General features: G+C 32.6%; 2 protein-coding genes across 7 annotated transcripts; one reads left to right on the top strand and one right to left on the bottom strand.

Annotated features, from left to right (window-relative positions):
* Nucleotides 1-3,806: 3,806 nt before the first annotated feature.
* Nucleotides 3,807-8,061, bottom strand: LOC107941088 (kinesin-like protein KIN-13B). 6 transcript variants are annotated; one of them, XM_041113457.1, is made up of 9 exons: nucleotides 7,289-8,061; nucleotides 7,058-7,081; nucleotides 6,837-6,938; nucleotides 6,491-6,568; nucleotides 5,776-5,952; nucleotides 5,390-5,678; nucleotides 4,549-5,047; nucleotides 4,401-4,463; nucleotides 3,807-4,208 (listed from the first exon to the last, which is right to left on the bottom strand). In XM_041113457.1, the coding sequence occupies exons 1-5, from the start codon at nucleotides 7,415-7,417 to the stop codon at nucleotides 5,896-5,898; spliced, it is 390 nt and encodes a 129-aa protein (XP_040969391.1). In that variant the 5' UTR covers nucleotides 7,418-8,061; the 3' UTR covers nucleotides 3,807-4,208; nucleotides 4,401-4,463; nucleotides 4,549-5,047; nucleotides 5,390-5,678; nucleotides 5,776-5,895. The 6 variants fall into 6 exon arrangements, with proteins under 6 accessions (XP_040969391.1, XP_040969390.1, XP_040969389.1 ...); XM_041113456.1 differs by having other exon boundaries at nucleotides 5,390-5,952; XM_041113455.1 differs by having other exon boundaries at nucleotides 4,549-5,031; nucleotides 5,390-5,952.
* Nucleotides 8,062-9,070: 1,009 nt separating this feature from the next.
* On the top strand, nucleotides 9,071-10,601 carry LOC107941089 (pyridoxal 5'-phosphate synthase-like subunit PDX1.2). The gene has a single exon (XM_016874612.2). It carries the CDS (start codon nucleotides 9,458-9,460, stop codon nucleotides 10,373-10,375), a length of 918 nt encoding a protein of 305 aa, XP_016730101.2. The 5' UTR covers nucleotides 9,071-9,457; the 3' UTR covers nucleotides 10,376-10,601.
* Nucleotides 10,602-23,161: the final 12,560 nt, after the last annotated feature.

Here is a 23,161-nt window from a genome sequence, read left to right as displayed (position 1 = left end):
ATCAATTAGTAGGTGCTAAGCATTATGAGTACCACAATCAATTAATTGTAAGGTATATGTGTTGAGGGATATTTATTGTGGTCACAACTCAGAAGAAGGATGAAGGTGGGAATTTAATTCACTTGGATCATTGTTCAGTGTTCAGTTTCTCAGAACTGCTTCTGATACTCTTTTAATTGATTTCATCAGTCTCAGGTAGAGGAGAAATTGAGCAGATAACTGATGACCATGCTTACTTGAAACCTGTTCTTATGCACCACATTCTTGAAAAAGAAGTTTATACACAAATCATAAATTACGGTGCACTTATTCCCATTCAAACACATTGTATTATACACAATGTAAAAAAATCATCATATCAGACATGAATTAAAAATATTACCAACACAATCATTCCAGTGGCCTAACGCTATCTGAATGGGCCAATGTAGACCTAAACAAAAGGGACCAAAAAGCTATCCTCTAACCATATCTAACGGCTTTTGCTTTTCTCCTTTTTATTTATTTAGGCTTTTTCCCTCTTAAGATTCTTACAACCATTTCGATTTTCGAACACTTCTGGGTTTGAAATTATCAGGTAAGAGGGGAAGGCTCTTCTTAAGCAAACTGCTAAGTGAAGTTTGTTGGCTTGGTTCCTTTAGGCTTATCTTTATGTAAAAAGTAACAAAGGCTCAAGCTCCCTGTTTTAGGTTGGTGGAACGACTTTATTTCAGCGATGGCAACTGTGAGAAAGTGATTTCACCATGCAAGCATCAACATGCACTTATCTTTGCATTAATATTGGCAACTGAGTTTTGGGTCCTTTAGATGCCATCACCCCCCCCCAAAAAAACAAATAGGACCATTTCATGCTTATGTTACTCGAAATCATGTATATGTCTGACATGGATATATTTCAGAGATTTGGATGATTCATATCTCAATATCTGTATCTTAAAGTGTATAAGAAACAAAAATTGAATTTAACTACTTTATGAGTCAAATCAAAAGGAGGACTTCTAGATGATGAATTATGATCGCACCAAAAAATCTTAAAAAGAGATGTGGTGCCAAATGCCATGTTGATATCAGATTGATTGTTGTGAAATTCAACAAAAAAAGAGTTTAAAAAAAGAAAGAAAGTAAGAAGCAACAATATGGGTCCTTCAGTTTGGTCATCATAGTAAACCAAAAAAGGGTAGTAGTTGAAAGTGTGGACTATATATCAGTTAAATTTCACCCAACCTAATGCCTTTTGCTTTGCATCTTAATCAATAGCACTGCACTTTAAACAACAAATAGTCAAAAACAGAAAAACATTTGTGATCATTAGATTCCTAAGACCTCAATCTCTTAAATCTTTAACTTTCATTTAATTCATCTTTTCGCCCCAGATATTGGAGGGTTAAGGAGAAAAACAAGGAAAAGTGCAAGCGATTGGGAAGATATTTGCACTTTTGGCTCCATTAGCTTTGTCTTGTGTTATTTTAAGTCTTCATTTTTCTAACATACTCATGTGGGACACGTACATGAATCAGAGACACACCCGAGTCTAAGTAATATAAGTTTTGTTTTTAAGTAACCTTTAAGAAACATCTCTTGTCTCAATCCGTCTGACCTGTATATTGGACACAACAGTTGGAGGAGAAGAAGAAGAAGCTTAGAGCTGTGTCTTTAGTTGCAGATAGAGACATCAAAGAGCTTAACAAAGCCTTCCCCCATACAAACATCACTGGCAAAAAATGCTGGTGATGGAATCCACACAAAAGACCAAGAACATTTTCCACAAATCAGTTGACAACCTTAAATCTTTCTTCTTTGTAGGATACCAGAAGCTGTCCAAACCAACCCTCCCAGACCCCTTCTCATGCACTGGATGCAGCAGGAGGAAAGGCCAAAAAGATCGATCCTTGGCAGACTTTTGTAAGGGCTGGGAAGTTGGTGTAGAGGAATCAAGGATGGGGAAGAAAGATGCCATCATATCCATGTCGTTGAAAGAACAAATGAGGGAAGAAGAAGAAGAAGAATGTAATGGAAGCTTGATGAACTTTTCAGATACGAGTGCAGTGAAGAACAGAAAGGAAAATGGAGGAAAAGAGGAGAAAAAGAAAGTGAGAAGCTCAAAACTGAGCAAAGCGGAGGAACAGTACTATTACAACAGAAATGGAGAAGGAAGTTATGCATTGGCTCAAAAGATGAAAGAGCTGGAGATGATGGATGTTGGTGATATGGAACATGTATTGGATGTTGAAGAAGCACTCCATTATTATTCTCGACTTAAAAGTCCGGTCTATCTTTCAATCGTCGACAAGTTCTTCATGGATATGTACTCAGAATTCTCTCTTCCACAGGCCTCTGCCAGCATCAGCCGTTCGAAGCGAAGATTTGGGTCGATTCGGCTGTAGATCCTTGTCTCCCCATACATACTCTTGTTCAGATGAACCTGTGTTCTTATCCTAAATACTTTCTTTTTTAATCTGTTTTGTGTGTGTGTGTGACTGCATTCTTCTGTTTCTCTTGGATTGCTATAATTTGGTTGAGCATCCATTGTTATCAGTAAATCATAGAAGTTTCATATCAAGATTTAAGAAGTGTATATTTGCATGTAATTCGTATCATAATATCAAATATTGCTTTGAATAAACTTTGCATCAATAGAAAATGGATGTTCATAGTAAATTTGTTTGAGTTTTGGATGAAAGTGAAAACCAGAGAATCAAGGCCGTCGAGTCCAGTTATTAGAAAAGCTGTTCAACTTTTTCAAAGGAAGGTTATAGAGTTGATTCCGATAACAGTATGTTGTGAAATGATGGTGAAACATTGAATGCAGTAGGTGATGTTGATGAGTGGCTCTTGGGACGTTTGACCCCAAATTCAGAATCAGGGTTTGAGTCTGGTTCAGCCATCAAATCCATCAAAGTTATTATGAAAGAATTTGCGGTGCTGTGAGCACCTGGAAGTAAAAATCGAGAGGATCCAGTTCTCTTATATTTATTCCATAGCTGATTTTAACCTATTAATTTCATTGTTAATTTCATTACACGCGATGACATTTCAAACATGAATTCTCAAAAGTTCATAAGACTATTATTATCATAAAACCATCATTGGCCAATATTTTAAAGATGACATAACCTGAAAGGGAAAAAAATAATGAGTTAAAATATGGGTGACAAGTTCAAATAAATTTTTTTCTTATAAATTAGAAATTTAGAATTTAGATTTCAAGGATAAAAAAGTCCTTTAAAAGAATTAAGTTGTTTTTCTTAGTCCAAAAATAGAGCTTCTCTTAGTGGATAATTATTTTTAAAATTAAAATACTTGATTATATCTAATTTTATTTTATTTTATAATTTTAATTCATATTATATGCAATTTTTATTAACTAAATAAGTGTGACTAGTCCATGATACTAAACTTACTCACCCCTTTAAATAAGATTAGATTCTTATACACTTATAATGTAGGTGAAAAAATTATATAATAAATTTATTAAAATATATATAAAAATTAAATATGACTTTAATTGAATTGATAAAATTAAAATATAAATTGAATGTTGTCTTAAACTCAGTTAAAATTCTTTTCAAATATTTATTGCCAGATTTAAACATGTTACCTCCATCTCCTATCCCAATATTATATCAGACTTTGGGTTCAACTCCCATTATCTATATAGATATTTTATTATTTTATATAAATTATAAAAACAAAAATGCTTTCATAATAATATTTATTGTTTAATAAAACTAATGAGTTTTTAGTAATTTTATAAATGAGTCCGAACTCAGCTAATCTCTTAAATAATAATAGTATGGATTAAAAAATACATAAAATAAAGATGGTGTGACATATTCAAATAATGCATCCAATCACAATGCTGCTGAACTTTACAATAGCATGTAAATCCATCACTTCCTTTGCCTATTGCTTGAAGGCTATATATATAATTTAAAAGAAAGAAGGGAAGGGTGTTGAATGGCAATCAGTGAATCATCAAGCAAACCCATGGTTGCACCACTCTGGCTTACTACTCTTCATCCCTGAACACCAATAGCCAGAACAAGATACTAAAATGTTATGCTCCTGTAAAGCTTCTCGAAATGAGCAAATTGTGTTTGTAACTGCACGACGTCGTCAGCCTTCTGCGAAAAAATAGCATTCAGTCTATATATATAACCGTCCTGCTGCTTCCCAGGTCGGTCTGCTTCAACCAGCAGGTTCACCTCCTGTAATGTTTTTGTGTACATTCAATAAACATGAACGTATCAGCACAAACAAACGTAACTAGCATGCCTTGCCGAAGATAAATACCGCTTTCTGAATTACGATAATATCGAATCAACGTGGAATATTCAGAGCTCGGATTCTAGTCAGGCGAAAAACAAAAAGCTTGAACATGAAATCGTCAAATCGTTTACCTCGTTGACAATGTTCATAGTCTCCACCTGTTTTCTATGAGCATTTACAAGATCCTCCTCTTCCTGGGTGAAAGAAAACACTAAGGATTGAACATATGAATCATTTGCCCTGCATGTCTCTAACAATAGAATTCTATTACAAAATTACCTGTAGGAGGGTATTCAAATCATCATCCGACTTCGAATGTTTAAAATCGGATCTCAGTGGGTTCCTTCCATTTTATCTGACCATTAGGCTTCCACAACTTGTCCTCGGAAACAGAGGAACTGTATTGATCTGGCTTCACATTTTTCTTCCATGTCATTTTCTCCTTCTCAAAAGGATCTTCTGATGCATCAAAATCATCTCTTTCATTTTGGTCAACCCATGTGCCATTAATATCGTCCTCAAAGGTTGATGCTGTTGGTAAAACCGAAGATAGGGGTTGAGCAATCAATTCTTTCAGGTTTAAGGTTGAAGATAACAGATCTTTCTTGGGATTTCTCCCTTCCGAGAGGCTCTTGACCCCAGATGTAGCTTTACATTCAATAGAAATCATAAATGAGTCCCTTACAACCTCTGTGACTCTGTCAGCTTACTGCCTCGGAAAGGTATGTGACCCTGATCATTGTCCAGAGCTCTTATGCACTCCTTCAAAGCAAGCAAGCTAAATTAAACAGACATAGCGAAATTAAACAAAATCCTGGAAAGAGCTGAACATCATGAACTGGAAACAAATTTCATCTGCAGGTGCATATAGACTTCTGAATAACATTTAACTTTGAAATGTTTGTCTTGATAACAAATCATTAAGTAAAATTAGTTAAGAAGATAAGACACCAACATGACAAAGAAAAGTTGAGACGATTCAGAAACTCTTGACTATTTGGCATAACATCTACTTTTCAATATTGTCTAACAGACAAATTACAATATATATCAGATACTAAAAACACTTCCTTTTTATTTCAGCTATAATCACCAGTGCATTTGAAAGATTGCTCTGTACCTTGTCTGCTTATCATTATCTGTAGCATCTGCACCTCTTCCACCTCCAGCCAGATCTATAAACGAGGATTTGCATAAGACGGGGAGGCTTTGATTCAGTACCATCAACAGATCTCTTGATAGCAAGCTTAAGTATGGCATGAGAACGGGAAGATTCCTCATTTGCACCAGTGGTAACAGTACTTCTTGTGGCACGTCCTTTCTCAATAAGCCCATTAATAGTCTCTACATCTGATACTCAGTAGTCAGTACTCTTGCAGACCTACCATGTTAACTTGTTGCTTACCATCCTCCAGCATGAAAAGTTTCCAGCAAAACAAAAGCTTAGCTATCAGCAAATAAACAAATAGCACTGATTAGATGAAGAGAATGCTTACAACAACTTACTTCCTATCACTGAGGAGATCAAATAATTTCCCTCCATATATCCCAAAAAAGCACACAAACAACTGAAACCCTTGGTTCCTGTAAGTATGGTGCATCAACCTCAATATATCCCGAGAAGCTTTAAGGGGAAGTGGCTTCATAGTATAGGTTTTTCCACTCCCTGGACAAGAGAAATACCTGTCAGTGCAAGATAGCTTAAAGCAATAATCCAAAAATATGAGATGACTTGATGAAGAAGGTAAATTTTAATGTCCGTAAGAAAAAATTGCAGGGGAAAAAAAAACCATAAGGCATCCCTCAACTTTGCCAAATTTAGGCTCATAAGAAGCTAACGACCAACCAAATAGATAAAAACAGTTATCCTCAGTCCTCACAAAAGACAAAGGATATCCAAAAAAAACTTACTGATAACAACATATATTCATAAAGATTTACAAATATACAAATATTACATTAAAACAAATAAATTCAAATTTTGGGTCATGCAAAACTAACTCCATAGTATCTATTCGATATTTTAGTAACAGCTATTCACCGGTTTGGTCATGTGCAAAACAAGTAGCTTTTGTGCACTGAAAAATCATAGGAACTATGGGCTCGACAGTTTCAAGGTAAACCGACAGAAAATAAGCTTGACTAAGCTAAAGAAAACAATCATTCTAGGAAATCCATGTCTTGTAATATATGCTTCCTTTATCCACCAATAAGCACTCACCTCATCATTTGAGACCTCCTCCTTCAGCACAGCATCAAAAACAAATTCATGCTGCTCCAAGTACTCTGTTAGCTCAACCTGCAAAATATCAGGAATAAATTGCATCAAGAAAATGTAGTATGAAGATAAAGAAATACCAGAAAATGAGTGTTTAAAGTATGTCAAAAGCCAAGTAATAAATTATGACAACATAAAAATAAAATGCCTTTTTTTTTTTTTGCATGCAATGGCAGGGGGATAAAATTGGGATAGACCAGATTCTTAGGGTTCATTTTGGATCCCTATTCATATTTCACCATTTTAGTATGGTATAGTGTTGAGCTTGTAGAGAATAAACAATTGTTACCTTAAGTTTAGTCTCATGGACTACTAGAGAATTGGAAACTGTCTCCATAATATCTTCCTTATTCCTTACTAACACCTTTTTATTAAGAGGTCTTTTGCGCACCTGCAGGCAAAAACCAATAGAAACTCTATTCAGGGAAAAAGCAAATTTGACGCCATACAAAGCATATGCAACATATCTTTTTGTCATTCAGCATCATATCCAGCAGTCTAAATACTCACACAATTGAATCTCAAATGTTTAACCTGCATAAATCATGGGGGAAACAAAAGTATAAATACCTTTCAAGTTCATTGATGGTTTATAATTTGACGAAAAAAAAAACACGACTTGCATTCATACGCAAAAATTTAACTATAAACAGGGTGCATATCGCACATAAAGATGAGCTGTTAAAAAAAAAAACACGACTTGCATTCATACTCTTTAAAGAAATGCCAAGTGAAACCAACCTCAGGCAGAAGCTCCGTAACAAAAGAATGCAGATCTATGAGACCAGGACTAAAGTCACTAGGTGACTCTTCACCATTCTTCCTCTGGCTTGACGGTAGAGAACTAAATGGAGGAGTCGTAGGCTCCATGAAAAAGTCATTGCCCGCATTAGAACCCCTCCGGACATTTCTCTACATTCTAGACCTAGCCCACGTTCTTCTCCTCCTCTGCCGCCATATAATGCACAATCATGCTCTCAAAACAAATAAGAAACCACAAACAATGAGTCTACGGGAACCTGAAGTGGAGGAGCAGAGTTGTTAGAAGAGTGAATATGCTGAAACCAGTAGACTGAAGCCCTATGCCGTCGTTTGGAATAAATTATCCGAATGTTGTCTTATCTCTGATGGTGCACCTGTAACCCCGCCGCAGTAGATCTCTGCCCCTGTCTTCCTATTCCGTTCATCTCCCAACTCTCTCCCCCTTCTGAATTACTTGATATCATAATAAAAACCTCGACGCTTCGATCCAAAGCTTCCCTTTCTCTGTCCCTTCTTAAATCGACATGATCAAATAAGAAATCAATGAACCCGATTAATATTTAATCGGATCTATAATCGGGTTTTTTAAATTATCTTTGTTTCAGACAAGATTCAAATGGAAGAGTGAAAAATAAGAGGGATCAGCGGAATAGACGGAGTAATTTGAAATTTGTGGGACAAGTGAGGGACGTGGCGCGGAATAACAAGAGGGAATATTACGCGATGTCGCATTGAGCCTTGGTGGTGGTAGTAGGATCCAGTAATATTTGGTAAATTGGATTTATTTTGAGAAAAGAAAACGCGCCTATCAACCATCACCGTCCTACATGGCTGGGGCCCACTTGGAGAAATTAATCAATTGCGCTCATTCAAAACTCCCACTTTCGTTTTGTGGGATCCCTCTAACTACACGACACGTTTCATCAAACTTAGGTTTTTTTTATAGTACCGAATAGTAATTAGGCTAGGAAGTTATTAATTGATTGGGTTTTTTAAAATTTATGTGTGAGTTTAATTTTTATGTTTAATTTAATATTTAAGTTTAATTTTACTATTCACTTTAATAATTGAATTTTTAATTAAAAAATTTATGTTTTCTTTGTCCTAATTTTATACTAGAGCACAAGTGTAATATTCATTGTATCCAACGACCTCTCTCAATCCGACTTCCCATTGCGTCTCCACCATCTCTGATTCCTACCATCGATTTGAGGGGATGAAAAATTGACAAAAATTACTTCTCTTTTTCAAGGAGAAGATAAATTGGAAAGAGATTTCAAGAATTTTATATTTGAAACTCAAATTTTCAAGTAAAAAAATATCTAATACATAATTAACAAATAAAAAGACAAAAAGAAACATGAAAAAATTTTCAATATTTTTTTAAAATAATCATTTTTTGCATTTTTGTTAATATGAAGAATCTATAATAATATCCGCCCATCTCTAACCATAAATTTTATTATAAATGTTTTTTTATCTAATTTGTTTGTAATTTATTTAGACACAAATGTAATTTTTTAGGGTTTTGAATTTTTTTAACTTCAATTTTAGATGTTTTTATTTTTTGTAATATTTTTAAAATTTTAGATACAGATATTTTATAATTTTTAATTTCTTTTAGATTTTTAAACTAATATATATTTTTTTTGAAAAAAATAATATATTTTTTATTAAGAAAATTATATCATTATTAATGTTACGAGTCTCGAGTGTTCCATATTTAACAGGATTACAAAAGAAAATACAAATTTTTGATGGAATCACAATTTTTATAACAATTTGAGAAAAAAAATTATAAATTCCAACTGGGATAATGTGTTAGTTGGTGGGCTAAATGCAATATCGGAAAAAAAAATTAAAGGTAAAAGGCAAAAGTTCGGTATATTGCAAGCAAGATTGTTTAATCCGAACGTGGAGCCAGAACTGGAGAAGAAGCCTGCATAAATTTCCTGTGTCTATGAATAATCTATGAATGTTCATAGAAACTTCTCGAACTAACAAAACACCAACAGCTACCCCTCTTTTATTCCCTCTTAGGCTCCCACCCTTACAAGCAATCTACCAGACACCAAAACTAAAAGAATCCGAAATACGCTTCCTCGTTGGCTTCTTCCTTTGAAACATTTCCACAAGCATTTGGCAGCCATGGCAGAGGACGGAGCCGTAACACTCTACAAAGCCACGTCCATAACCGACGCCAAGAAGAACTCCTTCTCTATCAAAGCGGGGCTTGCCCAAATGCTCCGTGGCGGCGCCATTGTCGAAGTCTCAACCCTCAACCAAGCAAAAATTGCCGAGGAAGCCGATGCCTGTTGTTTAGTCATCACCGAACCCAACTGCCAAGGCATTTCGCGCATGCCGGATCCTTCGATCATCAAACAAATAAAACGCTGCGTATTAATCCCCGTTATGGCTCGTTCCCGGGTCGGCCACTTCGTCGAAGCCCAGATTCTCGAACGAGTAGGAGTCGATTACATCCATGAAAGCGAGGTTTTAGCAATAGCCGATGAAAATAATTTCATTAACAAGCATAATTTCGGATGCCCTTTCGTTTGCGGCTGCAAGAACCTAGGGGATGCGTTAAGGAGAGTGAGGGAAGGAGCTGCCATGATTAGAACGCAGGGGGCCTTGTTGGGGACTGGTAACATCGCTGAAACGGTTAAAAACGTCAGGTCTGTGATGGGTGAAATCAGGATTCTAAATAACATGGATGAAGATGAAGTTTTCGCGTTTTCGAAGGAAATTGCTGCCCCTTATGATCTGGTTGCCCAAACCAAGCAAATGGGGAGACTACCAGTGGTGCATTTTGCTGCTGGTGGAATTGTAACTCCGGCAGATGCTGCATTGATGATGCAGTTGGGGTGTGATGGTGTCTTTGTGGGATCAGAAGTGTTTGACAACGGCTCGGATCCGTATAAGCGTGTTCGGGGAATTGTGGAAGCAGTTAGGCATTACAATGATCCTCATGTTTTAGTAGAAAATAGTTGTGGATTGGAGGAGGAAATGGCGGGCCTGAATGTCAGTGAGGAGACGATGGAACCCTTTGGAGAAGGAGGAGCTTGATCAAGTAATGTATCTTCTTTCCTGTTGTTGAGATTCATATGACTGTTTCTTAGTTTGCTCTTGAAGTTGTTGTTCTTTTAGTTTTGCTGAGGTTCCTATGTTGAACTCCGTAAGGATATAATTACAGAATAAGTTGGTTTAATCAGTACGTCAAAAGTGTTCATGTAACTACTTACTTTTCTCACTACTTGGTTGTTGATGATATCGATTTGGCGGTTATTTGCTATTTAGTGATTACATATGCCAAGTATATTTTTATCTTGGTTGGATATCGGACATGGATATATTCAAAAAGAAAAACTTATGCTTATATTTGGAGAGAGAGATTCATATTCATATCCAAATATGTCGGATACCAACACTTTTAGGAAAACTTAAAGGGTCAAAGCAACATAGGTTCCAATCTCATAGCCAATATAATGGATCATTGTCAATTAGTCCATAGCCTTTAGTGTGATCTTACATTTTACGGTTTACCATCACCTGGTCTATGTTTTTTAATGGAAACGATGCGTGCTAATGGAAACGATGCGTGCTAAGTTTTTCAAAGAAATGCATCTAGTAGAGCTGTTGCAGTTAGGGAATATGATTCTGAAAGTCTCTGATTTGTGTTTGTCTATGTGCACATTAATGCTTCATGTTTTAATAATTTGTACATATAGGATGTTTGAATGTCGTCTGTCAAAACTATCACGTAGATGGCATAAAGATCGCACTAGCATGGCGCTAGGAACAGTCTAAAAGATACAATCATGTTGACGTGCTTTCTTATTCGGGTTTGTACTAAAAAAAACTATATCCAAATATTCTCAACTGAACTCAACTCAAGCCATTGCACTAAACTAGGCTTATTTAAGAACTTAATTTACCGAGTGATATTTTACTATGTAACTGAGCCGAGTTCTAGTTGTAAGAAGCTCCAAGCCTCCAATTCAACTCAATGTTGGAGCTTGTTCAGCTAAATCTCAATTGAGTTTCACTTTTACAACTCAAGCTTGATTTGGAATAAAAGCAAATGCTTGAGTTTGCTCATTTATAAATAATGAATTCACTCTCATGCTTGACTTTAAATTCTATTATTGATTTCAAATATAAAATGGGCTTGCTTAATAGCTCGAACTGTTAGAATTTAGCTTGACAATGATGGAATCAAATTCGATATATTTTCAAGTCAAATCTAAGTAGCTTGCGTCTCATCTGCACCTTAGTGGTATTTGCTCACTTCCTCTTTCTATATTTGTGCTTCGCCTATGAAAACCAGGATAGTAGAATTATAATAGAGTAGGCTAAGTTGATTGCCGAAGTGGCCTAATCTTTCTTCGTGCTTGTGAAATTAGCAAGCTATCTAAATTCAATTATGGATTATCGATACTGGATAAGACAGGTGTCTGGGCCGGATCATTGATCTTCAAAATTTTCTTTGGATCCAAAACTTGGCTTTTGATTGAACTTTGTGAAATCAGAAATGTTTTTCTTTTTTTTAAATAAAAAGCCTTTATGTTATCGTAAGGATTAATTTTTATAGGAAATAGTTTTCAAATTTTAAGGATCAAATTGTAAAGATTATCTAATTCAATGATTAAATACAATATTAAAGAAAAAAAACACATTCAATCAAAAGCATCACTTTATGAATAACTAGTTTTTTATTTCATATTACTAGTATGTTTTATAAAATTGTTATTATTTAAATATCAGTATATTAATTAAAATTATTGATAAAACAATATTTAATAAATGTAAACAAATTAAAAAATATACTTAAATTTTTGAAAGGTAAGATAATTTTAATATTATGAATATAGCTTATGCTTTAACTATGAAGAAGAAAAGTGGAAAATAAAACTATTATAAAAAAGTTTAAAATATTTTTAAATTTTTTAAATTTAGAAATCATATATATCTAATATTTATTTTTAATTTTAGAAAGTGTTATAAATATTTTATTAAGTGGATGTCCATCATGATCAAGATAAAGTTTTGATGTACTTTAAATTCTAATAGTTATTAGAATTAGATCTTTACTTTTTTTTTATACTTCTTGTGCCTATAAATAGAAACTCTGATGAAGTATTGTAATCACCCTTTTTGATCAATAAAGTATATTCTCTGTTACTTTCCTATTTTCTTTGTTCTTTATTCTTTATTCTCTAAATCTCTTTTTATTTTATAACACGTTATCAACACGATTTTGCTCAAAGTGATAGTTCCTTTTATCGACGATCAAATTTATTTTCCATGATTTCTAATTTCTTTGACAGCAAGATGCAAAATTTGTATAGGAAGTTTCTTTTATTTAATGTTTCATATCTGATTATTATTTTTTATTCTTCTTTCATTATATGTTATGTAATGACCCGAATTTTACCGTTACCGAAAAAGTGTATTTTCGGGTCTCCGTTTCTGAAAAACGGATTCGTAAATATTTTTAATTAGAGTTTAATTAAGTGGTTAATTAGAGTTTAATTAAGTGAATTTAATTTAATTAAGAGTAATTAAGAAAAAGGACTAAATTGAATAAGGGGTAAAAGTTGAATTATAGATTAAAAGAAAATAAAAAGGACTAAAAAGGAAATTATACAAAAAGTATAAATTGAGGCGGTTTACCATGAAGAAAATCTAAGTTTTTTTTAAGTTTAGTATATTATCATATTATTATATAATTATATAATAAAGATATTTTATGTTTTAATTATATTATATTATATTATATTATATAAACTAAAGAAACAAAAGAAAGGAAATAGAAACAGAATGAAACGAAACAGAGAGCAGGGGAGAAAAAGAAAGAAAGAAAGGGAGAAAAGAGAAAATTTAAGGTTTGAAGCTTTAAGCTTTAATAGGTAAGTCAATCAAGCCCTTTTTACTTAATTTTGATGTTTTAGAAGTTTTAGAACAAAGTTTGATGAAATTAAGTTGATATGATATAAATGAAATTGACTGTTATTGAAATGAATTAAAATGGAATATGATTGATAAGTGTATAGTTGAATATAGTTTAATGATATTGAATTGTGAATAAATTGAGGAAAGCTATACCGAATAGTAAGTAAAAGAACGGAGTAAATAGTAATGGATTTATTTAAGAATTGAACAATTATGTTATTGTGTTTATTATATGAACTGTATAAAATTTATATGGTAAGTAGTTGAAATTTATCTATGAATAAATAATTGCATAATTGTAATTGTTATTATGATCTTAAGTATTTGTTATATTATTAAATGTTCGGATTATAGAAATACCACTGAGTATACCATACTCAGCGTACGGTTTGTTTCCGTGCGCAGGTTAAGTAAAGATAGTACGTTGAATCAGTATCCTAGGACGATCCCGAATTCATTAAGGTAAAGTATGTTGAGTATTGATAATGGCATGTACCCAGGATGTTTAATGAGAGTCATTTAGGTTGTAAAAGTATTGGTGAAATAAGTAAATTATGGTTGGCAACGGTATATAGTATGAATTTTGAAATTTACTAAAAATTCGTAGTGATTCTAAATTAGTTCCGAATTGAATTTACTGTTCATATTGGATTGCAAGGGCCCATTAAAGGGACTACATCTTAAAACTAGGATGTGTGTGAATATTTATTTTAATTAATTACCGGAATTGGACTGTACTGACTGGTAATGTCTCGTAACCTTGTTCCGGTGACGGTATAGGGTTAGGGGACGTTACATGTTATCATTGTTTTGATTAACTTATTTTACTTTTTGTTCTTAAGGATAGTGAAAGATTTGATATCATTATCCATATGAAGTCAAGAATATTTTGGAACTATCTCGTACCTTCTAGTAATGACGATGATGTTAAAGATCTTCAGATATATTTTACTATGTTTTATTTATTATTTATTATAATTGGAGATTATCATGATAACATGTATAGGTAGATTTTGATTTGAAATCTCACGCATGTTTTGATGGTGATTATAAAATAAAGAATATATTGGGATATTTATAAGTCTGTCTTACTAGATTTGTTGCATTCCCTGAAGTGAATGTAAATGTAACGCCCTTAACCCGAATCCGTCACCGGAATAGAGTTACGGAGCATTACCGGAGTTACCGATTCATTTATCAGATATTTCATTAATCCGATATCTTTTCTTTTCCACGTTCAAGTCTCGTATTCAAGTCATCCGGATCTTTATAAAGAAATTTGATCGTCGTTTTCACTTATTTCATGTTATAATACATTCAACTAATGCTCTAAACAAAATTATCATTTTACCCCTAAACTTTTAATTAATGACAATTTCATCCTTAGGTTAAAATAAAATAAAATTTGTAACGCCCCGTACCCGAGACCATTGCCGGAGTCGAACACGAGGTGTTAACGAACTTAATTCATTAATTAAACAGCTCATACAATTCATTTTAAATTTCCAGACAAGCTGGCTAACTGCATCACAGTCGCTTTAAAAATCATATCTTGAGTTCCGAAACTCGAAATCCAATTCCGTAAATTTTTACTGAAACCAGACTCATATATCTATCTACTAATTTTTTTCTAGAATTTTTGGTCAGGCCAATTAGTACAGTTTATTAGTTAAAATCTCCCTTGTTTCAGGGTTCTACTACTCTCACCTCTGTGTATTACGAATCAAATATCTCCCTACACAGAGCTTCAATGACTATACCGTTTGTCTCTAATAAAACTAGACTCAATAAGGAATCGTTACATATAAAACATGACTTCTAATTATCTTTGTAAAATTTATGGTGAATTTTCAAAGTCAGAACAGGGGATCCAGAAATTACTCTGGCCCTGTTTCACAAAAATTTAAACATCTCATAAAATATAGCTCATATACCTGTTTCGTTTCTTCCATATGAAAATAGACTCATCAAGCTTCGATTCCATAACTTATTCATTATTTAATTCCATTTCTACTATTTTTAGTAATTTTTCAAATTCATGTCACTACTGCTACCTGAATCTATTTTATGGTAAATTTTACCTATTTCATGGTTTCCATGGATTAGCTAGCAATTTGACATACATAACACCAAATATGATCATGATTAGCCATTCCAATGGCTAATCATTACCAAGCATTTCCATACCACTCAATAATCATATCATAAGACCATATACACAAAATGATTATAATGCTATACATGCCATACTCAAAATATACAAGCCATTATGCCAAGATGGTATACGGATAGTGTGAGCAAGCCTCCGACCGTTCCCGATTTTCGAGCTGGCTTGTCAAAACTACAAGGAATGAAAAGGAGGGAGTAAGCATAAATGCTTAATAAGTTCACATGCAAATAGCAAGTAACATAACCATATGAGCAAACATAAAACATCATTTGCATAATCATCACCAAGACATTCATATCACATTTTCATTTATCATCTTACCATATTGTTGTTATATCGATTTTTCAACCCGAAGGTTAAGTACATACCTGTTCAAAGTACCCATTTCACAACACTTACCAATACGTCCCTTTCATCTTTGAGTATTCCTCCATTTCTGTAGAACTTTACCCGTTGAACACATCGGAATATAATTCGGATACATGGAAAGTTTGCACATAAGTGCCACATATGTAGCCAAGCTACCATGTAACCCGCCCATAAGTGAACTCGGACTCAACTCAACGAGCTCGGGCGTTCGCATCCATAAGTGAACTCGGACTCAACTCAACGAGCTCGGATGCCCAAATATCCTAGTGACATGTCACTTGTATCCTAATCCATTCTTAAGGTTCAACGGGACATTTTTCCCAATCATATGTCTCAACCATCTTCTATGGAATGTCGATACCGATACTCGGTAGTATTTCACATTTTCCAAGTATATCACATAATTTGACATATTATCAAACAATTGTCACAAGTATGATATTTCATAATAATTATCATATCATTTAAATAACATTAAAACATTTAAAACAATAACTATGATACCAACATTTACATATGAACTTACCTCGTATGCGAAAATGGCTACTTTTACCATTTCGTCCACAACTTGGTATTTTCCCCATTTTAGACCGAATTTTAGTTTTCCTTGCTCTATCATTTAAAATATAGTCTAATTAGGACTCACATTATTCAAATTGACCCAAAATCATATTTTGGAAAAAATTAAAATTTTGCCCTTAAACTTTTGCATATTTACACTTTTGCCCCAAAGCTCGTAAATTAAACTTCAGCCTATTTTCTTATGTTTTATGACATGCTGATCATTTTTTCCTTCTATGGCAACATCAAATTCTCACTCTAACATGTACTTATGACTATTAGGTATTTTTACCGATTAAGCCCTTTTACACGTTTTCACTTAAAACTGAGTAGCACAAGTTGTCTAACATAATTTAAAACCTCATATTCTATCATAAAACACCAAAATACACAAATTTTACCTATGGGTATTTTTCCAAATATAAACCCTAGGTTAAATTATTGCTAGCATAAGCTAAATCGAGCTACCGGGACTCCAAAAACATAAAAATCATTAAAAACGAGGCTAGAACGGACTTACAATCGACCTTGGAAGCTTGAAAAACCCTAGCCATGGTTTCTCCTTGCTATATTCGGCCATGGGGTTGAAGATGAGCAAAATTGGCTTTTAATTTTGTATTTTAATTCATTTTACCTCTAAATGATCAAAATGCCCTTACTACTAAACTTTCCAAAAATTCCATCCATTTCCAATTTTTGTCCATAGACTTAGAAATTGGTAAAATTTCTATTTAAGACATCCTAATTAATATTTCAAAACAATTTCATACTAGAAACTTCTAGAATACAAGTTTTGCAAATTATTCGATTTAGTCCCTAATTTCAATTTAAGCACTTTATGCATAAAATTTCTTCATGAAATTTTCACACAATCATGCAATCATATCATAGACCTTAAATAATCATAAAATAATTATTTCTATCTCGGATTTTGTGGTCACGAAACCACTATTCCGACTAGGCCCAAAATCAGGATATTACAAAATTATTGCAATTTAATCCTTATTTCCAGCCGTTATTCTCACACAAATTGATAACAACCTATGAATTCTATAAAATGTCAGAATTTTCCATAATTTCAACACTTTTCAATTTAATCCTTAAAACATGTTTTCCCGATCTTGAGCTAAATTAATAATTTCATTCAATTTTGTAATTTAAATAATAAAATAATCCATTTCATGCAAATTGGTCATTTTTAACATTTTTTTTATAAAATTGCCCATAAAATTTTACTTTTATTTAATTTAGTCCATGAGCCTAAAACATACAAATTAGCCATGCTAGCTGAATATTCATACATATTTTCCTCCTCCTCCTCTCCATTCCACATCCTTAATTTATATAACATGCAACAAGTAACATTATCAATAATTTCATTATTTACTTTGTAAATTCAAAACTGTCCATTTGCGTCATAGTCACTAAATTATTTATATCTTCATCTAAAGAACTCAAAATTAAGATCCGCTAATTTTCCTTGAAACTAGACTTACTTATCTTATTACCATAAAATTTCTGAGGTCTCGATACCTCGTTTTCAATTTTAATTATTTTAATATATATATTTTAGTACATTTCACTATTTCTAAATTTTTCCTAACTTCACTTTTAACTTATACTCACTAAATTAATAATATTTCCTACTCATTTGTCGGATTTAGTGATCTCGAATCACTGTTCCGACACCACTGAAAATTAGGCTGTTACAACTCTCCCCCCTTTAGGGATTTTCGTCCCCGAAAATCTTACCAGAAGAAGTTGCTTTCAACACTCATAAAACACCTTTACTAACTTCTCAGAATCACAATTTGATTTAACCTCGAATATCTTTTTCCATTCACCTTTGAACTCTAAAACACAATGTTGGAACATACTGTCAAAATTCTAAATTACCCTCTCAGGGATACATATACTCAGCTGATCTATCAAATGAAAACTCTGTACCTGCTGAAATGATCATACAGATCTTTCTTTGTCAAATGAACAACCATAAACTAAATAACATTTTCCTTTCCGATGTTAATGACAATCCCAATTCGAAATCTATAGTCATTCTATCTCATAACACACTAGTATTATCATTGACTGCAATAATCCTAAATGTTCTTAATGTTCGGCTTACTTGCTAACAAATAGACATCTGATGTAACAGCCCGATTTTGACTCTAATTGGACATAGTGGTTTCGGGACCACAAATCCGAGTCTGAAAAATATTTTAATATTATTTTGTGTGTTTATGATGTGTGAATTTAAATGTGTGAAAGTTTCGTGAATTAATTTTGTTGTTTATGTGTTTAATTGACAAAAGTATCAAATTGCATAAAATGTGAAGTTTGATTATTAAGGTGTAAAGTGCTTATTTGATGGTGGCTTTTAAATATGAGGTTCTTAAAGGGCAATTAGCCCATTTTAAAAGATAGTGGACGGCAATGATAGTTAATATATACTTTTTATATATTAAATATAAAGTTATAATAGTAATAGTATAATATTATATTATTATATCATTAAAACATAAAAGAAATAAGTTTTTTTTTTCTTTCTTCATTGTTTGTATCACCGAAACAAAAGAAAGAAACTTTGTTCTTCAAGCTTTAGCATTCGGCCATCTTAGGGATTTCAATTCAAGGTTAGTTTGATTTTAGTTTTTGATAATTTTTACGTTTTTGAGATCGTTGCTTTGAATACTTCAAAACCCATGTCTTAATTTTGTGAATTGATGAATATTTTGAATTATGCCATTGATGAATATTTGTGTTTTGGGGTGTTTGATGATGAATAATGGAAGATATGTCTTAGATTAACATGTTTTGTATTGGTATTTTTGATGAATTTGAGTATTTAGGGCTAAATTGTGAAAATAAATTTTTGAGGGACTAAAATGTGAAATAAATGCAATGTGTGGACTTGTATGAGAACCATGAATATTCGGCCCTTGTGTGTTATGGGCAAATTTTGTGTATTTTGTGTTTTGTGCAAAAAGGACTAAATTGCAAAAAGTGCAAAATGTTAGGGGCAAAATGGTAATTTTCCCATTTATGTATTGTTGGACTCAAATGAATGTTTTGATGAATAAAAAGGTTAAATTTGACTATGTTTAGATCAAGGAACGAAGAAAACGAATTTGGATCGGGGGAAGTCGAAGATAATCGAATAGTCGATCGTGTTTGCTGATATCCGAGGTAAGTCTATTAGCTATTTAATGTCATAAAATCAGTATATAAATAAGTATATGAGCTGTTTTTGGATGAATTATAATTAAAATATGATAGTTGAAATAATTGAAAGTATGAGTGAATTATATATATATTATGCAAATCTACATCTATATGTTCTCGTATTGAACTTAGGTATGCCATTTATACAAGTTTATAAGGGGTTCGACTATGCAACTATGCATGTATATGTTCTTGTGATAAATTTAAGTATGAAACTTATATATGAAAAAGGGAGATTCGATTAGGTATGTATGTTCTTGTAAAGGTTCTTGAACGGGGTTGAAGAGATGAAATTATTAGCTTGGATTATCTTAATGTGTTCGAAAGTACGATATTAATAATATGCTTCATTGTGTTAAGTTATATATATATACATATATATATTCGGATGTATAATTTAGATATTGAGTTGAATTTGATGACTGAACTTTTTATACCGATGTGGGTTAAGGATATAGTTTATAAATTATTGAGCTGAATTTTTATGTGAATTCTATATACCATTATGATATACAACTCCTATGAATTGAGATTCTTTTGTTAAAGCTCAGTATCATTCGGTTTATCGTTAGTGACATAATTCAGACTATAAGTCTAGCAGGCTTAATGCCGGTGACACATTTCAGACTATAAGTCTAGAGGCTTAATGCCGGTGACACATTTCGGACTATAAGTCTAGCAGGCTAAGAGCCGGTGTATTGAATCAGGTTTTAAAACCTAGCAGGCTAAATGCCGGTGAATCCGTTTAAAGCATGTGATAATATACAATTGATACCTCTATGATTTTGATTATATGAAATCGATGTATACATAAATGTTCAATCACATGATTTTAGTCATATTAACTTGATGAGCATATATATATACATATATTTGGTCTAAGCAATTGATAGATATGTATATATATATATGTTGCATTCGGCATAGGTGGATATATTTATGTGTATGCATTCGGCATAGGTGAAAATAAGTGTATGTATCTATGCATTCGGCATAGATGGGTATAGGTGCATATGTGCATTCGGCATTTATGGATGATAAGCATAAAAATTTGGCTTTTGATATATGTAGTTGAATAGTTGTATTTAAATGGATTCGATGAAGTGCGAACAATAAGTACTCTAGAAATCAGTATATGCTGTTAAGGATTATACTAGTAACTTGATTATATGCATATAATGTATATACATTTGTCCGTTTATGTGTATTAGATAAATATACATCCTTTTAGACTTAAACAAAATGACTCAATAAAGTAGTGTTTGATTAGTAATCATATTTGATGATTGTAATTTCAATAAATTTACTTAAAGAATTATATGATTCTTTTATATGTATTATAGATATGCTGTAGACTTACTAAACTATAAAAGCTTACTTTGTTTGCTTTCGTTCATTCGTTTTTATAGATTTTTTTTTGGAGACGCGTTACGAGCTCGGGGATCATCAGCACCGCCCATCACACTATCGACTTCTTTTGGTATTTTGTTAAATATTTGAACTCGATCTTATGGCATGTATAGGCTTGATAATGTTTTGGATAATTTTGAATCCTATTGTGTAAATAGCAATGCGAAAAGAGTTTAACTTCCATGCTTGAATTTGATTATATATGTTCATGAATTGGACTTGCATTTGGAATTAGATATTAAAGTTATGTTTATGTGAGCTTGGTTTCGTAATGCCTCGTAACCCTGATTCGGCGACGGAGACGGGTTAGGGGTGTTACATCTGAACATGAACTCAAAGATATTATGTAACGCTCGTGCAATCACTAGTACATCTAACTCACAAGAAGATAATAAAGATCTTGATAATTTCTCAAAGAAAGCTAGAAGAAAAACACTGCTTACCGACTCTGGACTTCCATCATAACAGAGATAATATATTTCCCGCATGTATAAAACAAAATCATAATCAGTAGAAACATAAGAATAGTCTCACATAAATTTTTACCATTAACTTCATTTCCAACATATTAAAATAGAATTCCAAGAAGATGAAGAAATGGCGATCATAAACCGACCAGACCAATAGGGCTTTCGTCTAACATCATAATTAACTAGCATTCTCAAAACATCAGAACTCCACCAGAGACTGAACAACCACACACATATCTCTAAGGATAAAAGAATATATAGAATACCCAGAAAAGATGATCATATTCGTTTCAACTGTAACTATCACACACAGACATCTTTACTACTCAATTATCATTTTTTTATACTAATTCTGTCATCATGAACCCCGAATCATTCCATTCATTAACGAAAACCAATTCGGGAAAAATTTCAGCAAACACATACTTCAGACATCGTATCTGAATAAGTCGACTAGCCGAGGTTAACTTTTTCTTTAACCATGACATTACGTAATCTGAATGATCTTTAGAATAATCTGATATCTTTTTTTTTTTCAAAACTATATTCACTTGTCAAACTATTTTCAACTCCGTCTGCATTATTAATTATTCTATTACTGTACTCATTAGTTTCACATTTGTGAGCTTATTCAACATTTTTTTTTGTAAATTTTCATTATAAAATACTACATTGGTAAGAGGGTGAGGTCGTAAAGCCTCTAACTGAGTTCTCATAAATACACACATATAACTTAGCGTTTATCATCAACATCATATCATCACAATTACATAATTCACTTCAAGCAAATTAATATACATGATTATGTTACACGAACTTTTCAATTATCCATTTCAAACTAGTGTACTTAAACATACATTCCATGAATTTTGAGTAAATTTACTCATAGCATTTACTTAACCAAACAAGTCAGACACATAATATCATATGAATGCCACACAAACATAGATAAGTTTATCACAATATAAACTTTCATTTCATTCACATTTCATCATTTCTCAACTTTTGATTATCTCATTTCGTACATTGTCACATACATATCATGAACTTCTATTCTTACATTTCTAAGTTCCTTCTCATCGTAAACACATTTCAAATATCTCAATATCACTAACTCATACTTCTCTTACCATATACATAATTTAAATTTAACATTTAATAATAAATAATTTGAATTATAGTAATACAATTGTACGTTGAGTATGTTTGTACTCAGTGGTATTACCATAATTCAAATTATAAATACTATAATAAATAATAGACATCAAACATGTAACAATATAAGTCATATGTGTTAATTATGCTTTAATTTCATATCTCGGCAATAGTCTTTCATCAAATGGCATCATATATCATCTATATTATCTTTAATCAATTCATGAACCTTTGGTTCAAACTTTCAATCTCATATCTCTATTTCAATTCACAATTCACATTTCTTTTTATAATTCCACTTTTTCACACTTTCAATAGTTTAATCGATCAAATTCATTCGATTTTCTCATTTCATTTACTCAACCCTATTAACATAACTTGGACTCAGACGGATACACGGATCTAACCAAACACACCAACAAGGCACATTGTGCCTAAAACGGTACATAGTACCTGATCAGAATACGACACATAAGTGCCTGAAACGACACACGAAGTGCCTGCTGCGACACACAAGGTGCCTGAAATACGACAGATAAAGTG

The sequence above is a fragment of the Gossypium hirsutum genome, chromosome A05 (genome assembly GCF_007990345.1).
Source record: "Gossypium hirsutum isolate 1008001.06 chromosome A05, Gossypium_hirsutum_v2.1, whole genome shotgun sequence".
Lineage (NCBI taxonomy): Eukaryota > Viridiplantae > Streptophyta > Magnoliopsida > Malvales > Malvaceae > Gossypium > Gossypium hirsutum.
This window is presented reverse-complemented; position numbering and strand designations above follow the sequence as displayed.

Bases quoted from the DNA above. Each gene is read 5' to 3' on its own strand.
- LOC107941089 (XM_016874612.2), top strand. From the start codon at position 9,458: ATGGCAGAGGACGGAGCCGTAACACTCTACAAAGCCACGTCCATAACC.
- LOC107941088 (XM_041113456.1), bottom strand. From the start codon at position 7,417: ATGGAGCCTACGACTCCTCCATTTAGTTCTCTACCGTCAAGCCAGAGG. The intron at 7,082-7,288 runs GTTGGTTTCACT...TGATTTATGCAG, and splicing joins TTACGGAGCTTCTGCCTGAG to GTTAAACATTTGAGATTCAA. The intron at 5,953-6,490 runs GTGAGTGCTTAT...TTGCACTGACAG, and splicing joins AGGAGGTCTCAAATGATGAG to GTATTTCTCTTGTCCAGGGA.